At 38.1% G+C, this 11,085-nt stretch overlaps 1 protein-coding gene across 2 annotated transcripts; it reads right to left on the reverse strand.

The window, feature by feature from the left end:
• Window positions 1-136: 136 nt before the first annotated feature.
• LOC144019488 (acyl-CoA dehydrogenase family member 11) lies at window positions 137-11,085 on the reverse strand. Of its 2 annotated transcripts, none has more exons than XM_077522582.1 (15): window positions 10,837-11,085; window positions 9,882-10,182; window positions 9,418-9,641; window positions 9,241-9,340; window positions 6,521-6,638; window positions 6,292-6,446; window positions 6,065-6,217; window positions 5,903-5,997; window positions 5,717-5,816; window positions 3,544-3,684; window positions 1,764-1,856; window positions 1,580-1,687; window positions 1,337-1,508; window positions 1,187-1,253; window positions 137-1,123 (listed from the first exon to the last, which is right to left on the reverse strand). In XM_077522582.1, exons 2-15 carry the CDS (start codon window positions 10,152-10,154, stop codon window positions 1,003-1,005), a joined length of 1,920 nt encoding a protein of 639 aa, XP_077378708.1. In that variant the 5' UTR covers window positions 10,155-10,182; window positions 10,837-11,085; the 3' UTR covers window positions 137-1,002. The 2 variants fall into 2 exon arrangements, with proteins under 2 accessions (XP_077378708.1, XP_077378709.1); XM_077522583.1 differs by having other exon boundaries at window positions 6,292-6,434; window positions 10,837-11,084.

Genomic DNA, 11,085 nt, shown 5'->3' on the forward strand with positions numbered 1-11,085 from the left:
AAAAATCATGTTTCAAGGCATTCATATTATTTGCATTATTAAACATGATTTTATACAAAACAAAAATACGGTTTGTCATAAGCAATAAAAGACGACACACATACTGAAGAATGATGAAGCCACGCACTTTCCAGGATGTTTGTAAATAGTTGCATACAATTTATTTGCTTTATCACAAGTGTGGGTGTGTTTTCAGGCTCAGCGGATCAAAGGAACATTTCAGATAAAAGCATAGGAGCGTGGAGGGACTTGGCTGGCATCAACAAGTGTGTCGTTCTTTAACCACGGCTGGCTGAAATGGCGTTACAACACAATACAATTTGAAATGCCATTTTTCTTTTTGTTATGTCAACATAACAAGGCACCATGGTGTGAACTTACCATTTATACCAGGGGTGGCAAACTGCAGTCCTCGAGGGCCGGAGTCCTGCAGGTTTTGTAGATTTCCCTATTCGAAGTGCAGCTGATATCAATTAACAGGCTCGTTATCAGGCTTCTGCGGAGCTTACTGATGAGCAGATCATGAATCAGCTGTGTTGAAGAAGGGGAATATCCAAAACCTGCAGGACTGCGGCCCTCGAGGACCGGATCTCGCCACCCGTGATTTATACCAAGGTGATCCAAACTGTACAAGCGCCTGAATTTTTCATTTCAAGCACAAAAACATTTACTAAAAGGTCACAAAAAATGAAATTCCATGAGGTTATATTAATATATACAGAATATTATATACTGTACTGTCATTAATTCACAATTATACTGACAATTCAGCGATGACATCACAATTCAAAACGGCGGTCAATTTGATGAAGGAAATGTCTCTACTCATTGAAAAGAATTTGACTTTGGATTGTTGTAATTGGGGATGTATCTGAAATGCCGGGATGTTCGAGAAAAGCAGACTTCATTTGCTGTTACCGGCATCTTCAAAAAAAGTGTACAATATAGTAACTAATACGGTACAGATGAAATAGTGTCAAAACGTTACAAGTACAGAATGCATCAGTTTTCGCCCTCAGTTGCCCGTTCGAACACGACTGAGGAATCAAGACGTGGAGTGTTGGCATCGTAACATCCTCTCGTCTTGTTCGATGCTACGATGCATAAGTCTTGTTCACACCACCTGATGAAGCAATACAAATGATTTAAAATTGTTTTAAATGTAATTGCTTTTTTATGTTTTTACCTAAGAGCTGCATAGACATCAGCTGGAGATGCTCCTTTCCAACTTGCATGGTCAATAAGAAGGGCGCCTACGAGGAAACGGTGTGCGCAATCAACGGACATGTGTTTCATCTATTGAAATGTACCGTTTGGTTTGCATTTATCCCGTTACCCGTATAGATGCGAGCCAAGCTGTATGCCAAGTCTCTGGCTGCCAGTTCCAGATAGCCCGGCACTTTGGTGGCCGCCTCCTGGACAAAGCCTTTCAGTTCAGAGAGGGCCCCATCCACCGTTCTCACAGCTGGGGCCAGAGAGGAGATGCCTGAAGCTCCTGCAATCAGGGACTACACACATGCAGTTTTACTCGACCATTCCCGTTTCACCACGACAACATGTTCTTTCAACAAGTTTTTACTTTGGCATGAGTGAAATAAGCATGGAGAACCATTCCTGAGCTTCGATTGACAGAGCGCAGCACGTCCAGGGACAGAATGTTTGTTGTACCTTCCCATATGCTCAGCACCTAACACACACAAAAATAGCATAAAACGTGCCGTCGATATGAAGGTTTTTATTGTTTAACCCTCATTTTTTTTCACCTGCGCATCTCGAAGTAGTCCCGGCAAGCCGGTGTCCTCCATGTAGCCCTGCCCGCCAAAGCTCTCCAAACCCTCCGATACCACAGCGACAGCCTGAAATTAAACACGAGCTCCGGACTCAGTCGGTTATAGGGATGTATCCAAACATCACGATACGATATTATCACGATATGAAGCTGACGATGCGATAATTATAATGTGGGAAGGTCAGCGATATTTAAAAAAGGTCACATTATTGTAAAAGGAATGAGCTCATACTAAAAAAGGAAAAAAAAAAACTATTGTGCTTTTGTACATTGCATCAATGTTTTGTTATTAATATTGTTATGTTTTATTATTATTATGCTATTATTATTATTATGTTATGTTGTTAATGCACGCACACACTGAGTTCCTCCACATAATGGCTTGCTTAACGGGCATATTACGTTCCCCATTATCTGACAATTAACGTAATTTTAAACATAGAAGGGCCACAACATCCCTAATGAAAATTAAATTGCAATAAAAAAACTAGCCACCAGAGGGTGCTAGAACTGCACAAATGGAAATCAACCGGACTATTTTTACAGATGTGTTGCATTTAAATATCTTGAACATGACAACGATATTGTGTGTGTATATATATATATATATATATATATATATATATATATATATATATATATATATATATATATATATCCATAAATAAATATATTTGTATTTAATTTTTTAATAATAAAATAATCGAATAAAATAATAGTCGAAATGTTACTCAAATGAGGGGGCAGTCCTAAGACATGCTTAAGACCACCCCCTCATTTGAATAACAATTGACTTGGTAGTACGAACCATAACAGCCAAAATTAAAAATAAATAAATGACTAAATAAATAAATGACTAAAAGTTAATGGATTTATATATATATATATATATAAAAAAAATGTTTTACATATTACATACAAATGTATTTGTTTATTTATGTATATATATTTGTTGTTCTTTTTATTTCCAATTATATTTTTGAGGGGATATAATTTTTGAATTCTACATTTTTTATTTTCACTTTGAGTCATTTGTTTGTTTATCCATCCATCCATTTTCTTAACCGCTTCTTCCTCACAAGGGTCGAACAAAGTACTCGTGCGGGATGGAGGACTAAAACTGCCGAAATTCAAAATAAATAAATAACTAAATAAATAAATGACTAAAAGTGAAAATAAAAACGGATATAAAAAATAATAATAATTCAAAAATTATATCCAAAAAATAAAAAAAAATGAAAATAAAATGAACAAAAAAAATATATCCATAAATAAATATATTTGTATTTAATTTTTGAGTGTTTATAAATATTACGGTAATAAATAAAGTATAAAGTAATAAACACATAAATACATAAATATTTTTTTCACAAGTGCCAGAGCCTATCTCAGCTGGCTTTGGGCAGTAGGCAGGGTACACCCTGAACTGGTTGCCAGCCAATCGTAGGGCACACAGAGACGAACAACCATCCACACGCACAAGCACATCTAGGGACAATTCAGAGCGCCCCATTAACCTTTCACGCATGTCTTTGGAATGTGGGAGGAGACCGGAGTACCCGGAGAAGACTCACGCGGGCACGGGGAGAACATGCAAACTCCACCCAGGAAGGCCGGAGCCCGGACTCGAACTTGTGTTCTCAGTACTGGGAGGCGTAAGTGCTAACCACTCATCCAACGTGCCGCCCTGTTTATTTATTTAGTCATTTATTTCTTTTGAATTTTGGCAGTTTTGGTCCTCCATACGTGCATGCCTGTTTGCCAGTGTAGAGTTTGACAACAGGTGTGAGCAGACGTAAAAGGTGCGTCTCAAACTGGGCAGCGATGCCGCTCTCCTCTCGTCCCAAAAGGCGACAGACATCCATCACCAGCAGGAAAGCTCCGCGGGTCTCCACCTGCACACGTGAGAGTGACTATCAAAAGTCTACACAAGCTATATTATTTCAAAACTTTTGAAGCAATCACATCCAAACACATGTTGGATGTGAATGGGATGTCAGCACACATTTGCAAAAAAATTGAAGTGGCTCTGATGTAACCCCAAATAAACTTTAGCTGTTCTAGTAGATGCCTGAAGATTTTGTGCTGACGCTGACTTGTATTCGTCACGGTTCACAATTTCCTCCACCTTGACTAAGACGTGAATTCATATGATGAAGTTCCATTTGTGTGCAAGAATTTCTGCAGTGAAAGCAGAAGTTATTTATATTTAACTGACTTGCCTTAAGGTTATGACTCTGTTGTTAGACGCCTAGCTAGAATGTTGCAATCATCACCAAACTGTATTTTGGTTTCCCCAAATCCAAAGGGCTAAGAAAGCAGTGAGAAACAGTGGTCAAGGAAGAAGGTTTTTAACTCATTCCCTCACAGCCATTTTCAGTGAAGCAAGCCGGCTGTTTTACTGGATTCTGACTGATTTTGCAAGGCTCACAGAATGTGTTTGATTGCTATAAAAAAAAACATGGAACCTACCAAAAGAAAGTTTAAAGTCTCTTGTTTCATCAGGAAAAAAAAATATTTGTATCTGTTTCCATTTTGCAGCAATTAGCATGAGAATACAATTAAGTTTCATCAATATTCATTCACATTCACAAAAAGAGCTTATTGCAACATGATACTGGCTGATCTCTAATACTCTGCTGCCACCTGCTAGTCGTTTCTTGTAATAACTACCATTGCTTTAAGACACCTCTTCATATCAGAAGCCGCATTAAAGCCTTCTGTATGCGCTTGCATAAAAAAAATAAAAATAAAATAAAAATAAAAACCCCACAACAAAAACGTATAAATACGTTTTTGTGAATGACGGACAAAGTATTAAAAACGTTTTTGGGTTTGAATGAGTTAAGGTAGTCCTTATCTAGTGATGGTCATATTTCGCTAAAATTAAAAATAAATCACTGAATATTTAAAAAAAAAAAAAAAAAAAAAAAAAACATTAAATGTACTTGAGTGTTATTTGTTCAGAAAACTTGCATGATATACAGTACATTTCAGGATCTAGCTTTTATAGGTGCACATTAAAAATGTAATATTTAAATGTTTATAAAAAATAATAGTGGAACACACATTATTAAATGTAAAATATCATGAAAACAGCAGAAAAATACATAGCTTGGTTTGGGGATTACCTGTATTCTAAACATAGTAGTTATTATTTATTGTATAATCATCAAATTCCAATGTTACATATATTGTTTTTGCTGTTTCCCAAATAAACTGTATTTGTGTGCATGTGGGCATATATTTTGGAAACAGATTGACCAAAAACAATCATACTATATGTATTTTTCTAATGTTTGCATCAGCGTTGATAACTACCAATATTTTTTTTTTTAAAGGGATACTTTACTTATTTAGAAATTTTTTGGCAGTCAAACATTAATATTTTGCCTATAATAAATTCGATATTTTCATTAATTTTCATGTACAATTAGTACCTTTAAAAACACATTTTGCAACTTGCTGATGTCATTTTCAGTCGACAGCAAGTTGCAAAATGTGTTTTAAAAGGTACTAATTGTACGTGAAAAATAATGAAAGTATCAAATTAATTATAGACAAAATATTGACTTTTTATTGCTATAATGGGCAAAATAAGTGAAGTATCCCTTTAATATTATAATACACCGGCATATTGAGTAAATATTTATAATCATCAGATTAAAAGACACATACATTGTATGTGTGTGTATGGTGAGTGAGAGGCATCAATTTTGTGTATATCATTTGTCTTAGGTCCATTTACTTGTATTAGTTTACGACTATAGCCGCCACATCCAACATGGTGGATGCAATGACATATCACGGCAAGAAGCAAACCTTCTCAAGGCACAGTATGTACAGACATGATGATGTCTAAGCTCATAAGGATATGTGAGAAAAGTATGATGGGGAATGCTGAATAGGGCTTCTGTGCCGTCTTACCTCCATCCTGGCAAGAGTCTGCATGTGAAGCGGGTGCTCTTTAAGAAGCTTTCCAAAAGCGGAGCGGCGAGTGGCGTAATCACGCGCTAACTGGACCACCCTGAGTGCATATAAGCAATCAGTCATCTTGCTCAAGTGGAGTAAACTTGGACAGGAAGTAAAGCAAGCCTTTGAGTTGTATTGTGCCTTCTCATCGCTGCCGCTGCAGACATGCTGTTGTGGATCCTGGTTATAGTTAGCATGTCCGCTATGGAGGCCACACCTCTTCCTTCTTTTGAGAGCTGGTATTAAAGAAAAGTAAATGAACACAACTAATTGATGAAAATAAATATCGATTTCAGAACTAACCCTGTGTGCCTGGAGGCCGTCCAGCAGTAACTCGGCTGTGGGCATCTGTCTGGTGCCCAGCTTGTCCTTCAACCTTTGAACCTCAATCCCTCTTAGACAGCCATCTCGACCTCGACTCACCTCCGCATAGAACAGGGACAAACCTCGGCTACCCTTGAGGAAAATGTCGCAAAATGTTGGTGAAATGTCATTCTCGCACACTCGTGCACATATCGTTTGGGCGGTACCGGTGTTGTCACTCCTGCTCTGTCACACACTCGGGCTAGTGTGAGAGTCATGTCTGCGTCAGTGGCAGAAGTGAACCACTTGAAGCCGTAAAGTTTATACCAGCCGTCCGTTTGGGGAACAGCCGTTGTTTCTGTGCCTCTGGCTTGAACAGACACTCACAAAAGTGCAATAAGCAACCTAACAAACATACAATTTCGATCAAAGTCATTTTTTATAACTACAACTCACCTACATCTGAGCCTCCTTGTCTTTCTGTCATCCACTGTCCCGACGTCCAGAAATGCGCAGGTTGACGGCTGGTTAGTCGATTGTAGGCTTCTTCTACAGGCCAAGAAATGCCGATGGACTTAACATAAACACACACAGACCATATTTATTTACTGAGCTGTTTCTTGATCTTTATAGCCAATAGGGATGGAACGATAAGAGCAATATCGTGATATCGTGATATTCAAACTTCCACAATATCGTCGTCGTCATGTCCACAATATTTAAAAGGAACACATCTGCTAAAAAAAAAAAAAAGTCAGGTTGATTTCCATTTGTGCAGTTCTAGCACCCTCTAGTGACTAGTTTATTAGTGCAATTTAATTTTCGTTAGGGATGTTTTGGCCTTCTATGTTTAAAATCTATGCTAATTGTCAGATGAAAGGGAACCTAATTTGCTTGTGAAGCGATCAATGTGTGCTTGCATTAGCAAGTAAGTGCCTCAATATTGTTATTAGAGATTGTAGGTGGTTTATATGCATTGCTGTTATGTACAAAAGCACAATATTGTGCTTTTTTTTAGTATGAACTTTTTTTTTTTTTTTAACAATATTGTGATCTAATTTAAATATCGCCACCCCCCCCCAATATCGTGATATTTATCGTATCGTGACCTTCATATCGTGATAATATCATATTGTGATGTTTGGATATCGTTACATCCCTAATAGCCAAGGCACAATACTTCACATGAGAAACATCTCACGGCATACCACATAACAAACGTAGCAAAATGTAGGTGGATCAATGACGGATAAAGATTTCACCAGACCTACCACAGTTATTTATTATTAAAAACAAACAAACACATAGAATATTTATTCTTCATTATTATATACTATTATCTACAATTTAGGACATACATTGACCACAGAAAACTTTCTACAGTGGTCATACCTCATAGGCTAACAATTAGCCATCAAAACAAAATAAGCTAGCTAGCCACACAAGTACAATTTTAATGAAAATGTTTGTTGGGAAAAATGTAATATGAATTATTTTTTTTAAGGTCATATACCCCATGACGTCCAAATATGACCACTACATACAAGTTGCTCAAAGGGTAACTTTTTTTTTTTTAACACGTATGTGAGACATACAGACACCTGATAGCTTCTTGACTGTGTTGTTGATAGGGGTGTTAAAAAAAAAAAATCGATTCGGCAATATATCTCGATACTACATCACGCAATTCTCGAATCGATTCAATAGGCAGCCGAATCGATTTTTTTTAACATCTATTTTTGATGGAAAAATATTCAACAAAACGTCTAACTTTCACACCTTAAGCATGGAAGAATATTATATTAATGGAACATTTAGCCATCCATCCATCCATCCATCCATCCATCCATCCATTTTCTTGACCGCTTATTCCTCACAAGGGTCGCGGGGGCTGCTGGCGCCTATCTCAGCTGGCTCTGGGCAGTAGGCGGGGGACACCCTGGACTGGTTGCCAACCAATCGCAGGGCACACAGAGACGAACAACCATCCACACACACAAGCACACCTAGGGACAATTCGGAGCGCCCAATTAACCTGCCATGCATGTCTTTGGAATGTGGGAGGAGACCGGAGTACCCGGAGAAGACCCACGCGGGCACGGGGAGAACATGCAAACTCCACCCAGGAAGGTCCGAGCCTAGACTCGAACCGGAGACCTCAGAACTGGGAAGCGGACGTGCTAACCACTCGACTACCGTGCCGCCCACATTTAGCCTTAATATTTTATTTCAATTCTGTTCAAACATGAAAAATGTTGTTAAACCCGTTTGTTACATACAGTAGCTCAAAGTTATAAGATAATAATACATTTTCATACAAATCTTACAGTGTACATGTACTGTATACGTTAACTGAATGGTATTTTATAAATTTGAGTAAAAATATCGCAACAATCGACTTGTAGATTCGTATTGGGATTAATCGGTATCGAATCGAATCGTGACCTATGAATCGGGATACGGATCGAATCATCAGGTACTAGGCAATTCACACCCCTAGTTGTTGATGGTACAAAGTCCTGTCTTTAAAGTGGAAGTCAACCTTAAACATTTGTTGACAATATGTTATATGTGACCTCACTAGTCTAAACGTGACATTCTGATTAATACTACATTTGTCAAATTTGAGTTATGAAGCAAAATCCAGCTATTTTTATCCATCTCAGCGGGAGGCCATTTTGCCACTTGTCACCTGAAGATGACATCAATCACAACCAATCACAGCTCACCTGTTTTCTGAAGCTGAACTGTGATTGGCCAATGCCTGAGCCCGAGCAACATTGATGTCATCTTCAGTCGACAGCAAGTGTCAAAATGGCCGCTCCCTGAGATGGATAAAAACGGCTGGATTTTGCTGCTTTTAACGCATACTAACACAATATTAACCAGAATACTGTATTTAGATCATTTGGGCATAGAACACATTATTGTCAAAAAATGTTTTGTGGTTGACTTCCTCTTGAAATGTATTTCAAAATAAAAGTCACAACTTGACTTCTATTTGGTTGCACCACATGACAAATCATAAAATGGGCATCGGACAAAGTTATCCATCAGTGACCTGGCAACTTGGAAAATAATAATAAACCTACTAAGCTCATTTGAGCGAAGTTCAAGGAATAAGATATATATTTTTGTGATTATATATCATAGTGTAAAGGTAAGAAGTTATTAACCTGAATGACTTTGGCAGCCCCGTCAGTCATGGCCAGAGGACAAGTGTAGAGGCCAGAGGAGGGGGAGAAGATGTACAACTTGCTCATCTGATAAACTCGGCTGAAACAAAAGCCCTTAGATCAAGTCGCTTTGTTAATAACTTCAATGGTAATTCACAGAAATGGGCAAAATAAAACCTCCATTCTCCAAATGGCCTCTCGTAGGCGATGGCGACCAATCCCTCCTGCGCAGACAACGCTTTCATGCGTTTCCATGCTGGGGATGTCAGGATGCGGTCCACTCGGCGTCCCCACGGGTCAAAGTTTACCAACTGCGGGGGAGTGACCTCACACTCTCTCCCCCACCTGTCCACCTCCAACGCCACACGCTTGCCAAAGGCACACAAATCTGTGAACACTGACTAAGAAATAAAAACATGTGATTGGTTCATTCTGAACACAGCCAAAAGCTACGTATACTTAATGTATTTGGCAAACAATATATATATATATATATATATATATATATATATATATATATATATATATATATATATATATATATATATATATATTTTTTTTTTTTTTAGCAAAACAATCAAATCGATCTTCACCAATAAGGTTACCCCAAATAAAACCTATATTCCATATTCCTCACTCACCTCTTGAGGGAGGTGTCTCCTCAAGTATCCCCTCAATAAGGCATCCTCCAGAAAAGGGTTCTTGAGTACAGGTCTGTCCTGAAAAAAAGATCCCAGCCTGGCTGCAGAAAAGGGCAGAGCTGCTGCCGTTTCCCAGAGTTGCTCATCCTCAGATGGTCTCGAGCCTGTTTCAATGTTACTGACGCATCTGATGTGGATGGGGAGCCGGGGGACGCCGCACAGCACCTTCCAGCCACTGCAGCCAGCAGCCTGGCGGCACCTAAGGGCTGACATGGCTCCGTGACCGGTCAGTGTCCACTGTCTAAAAAGTGGTAGGTGGGGCGAGACAAAAAAAAAAAAAAAAAAAAAAAAAAAAAAAAGACTATTTGATTTACAAGAAAGTTTTAGACTTGAAGGAAAACTGTACCACCTCTTTATATTTGGTCTGCTAGAAAAATAATGATGGGAGGATTATTTTATGTGGCCATAATAAACAAAAATGTTATGCTGACGCTTGCTAAATTACTTTCCATACGACCAATAAGGGCAATAAAATGTACAACTACTTCTTTCTTTTCGAATTCGTTCTAAATATTTTCCCCCAACAGCTCAACCAAAAAGCCCACGTAGCTCCTGTCAAAAACTGTACAAGGGCGAGCTCAAATATGGGTCAAAGTTCATTTATTGACATTCTTGCAGTTGAGCAACATAGTAGTTCATTTTCAAGTTTTTATGCCAAGATATGCACAATCTAGTAGTACAGTATTAGCTTCTTCGTTAGTTAGCCGAGCTTGACGAGCACTCGGCTAGCAAAAGTAGCGTTCTAGTTACAGTACTTGTTCACGAATCAACCCTTCGGTACGTGAACTAAGTTTTTATGTTGATGTTGATATGATACATTATGAATATGAAGTCACACGTAAAAAATAAAATAAAATAAAATAAAAATACGCTGGTGAGAGGCGATCGAGCTTACCGAGCAATGAAGCAGCTTTGAATGTTTACCAAACCCTCGCTTCCAAAATAAAAGCACCTGTCAATTGTCTTTTTTTTTTTATTTTTTTACACAAATTACAACCTAAAAATATGTCTGCTCGCAAGTACCTTACATTCAAATACATAAAATAATAGCAGTTTTTAAAATTTCAATGCAAACGTATTATCATTTTAAAAATGTCCTCACTAGTCGAGACCAGACCACTAGTGTTACCCTGAATATGTGAGT

This window comes from Festucalex cinctus, chromosome 5 (assembly GCF_051991245.1).
Source record: "Festucalex cinctus isolate MCC-2025b chromosome 5, RoL_Fcin_1.0, whole genome shotgun sequence".
In the NCBI taxonomy this organism is placed as follows: Eukaryota; Metazoa; Chordata; class Actinopteri; order Syngnathiformes; family Syngnathidae; genus Festucalex; species Festucalex cinctus.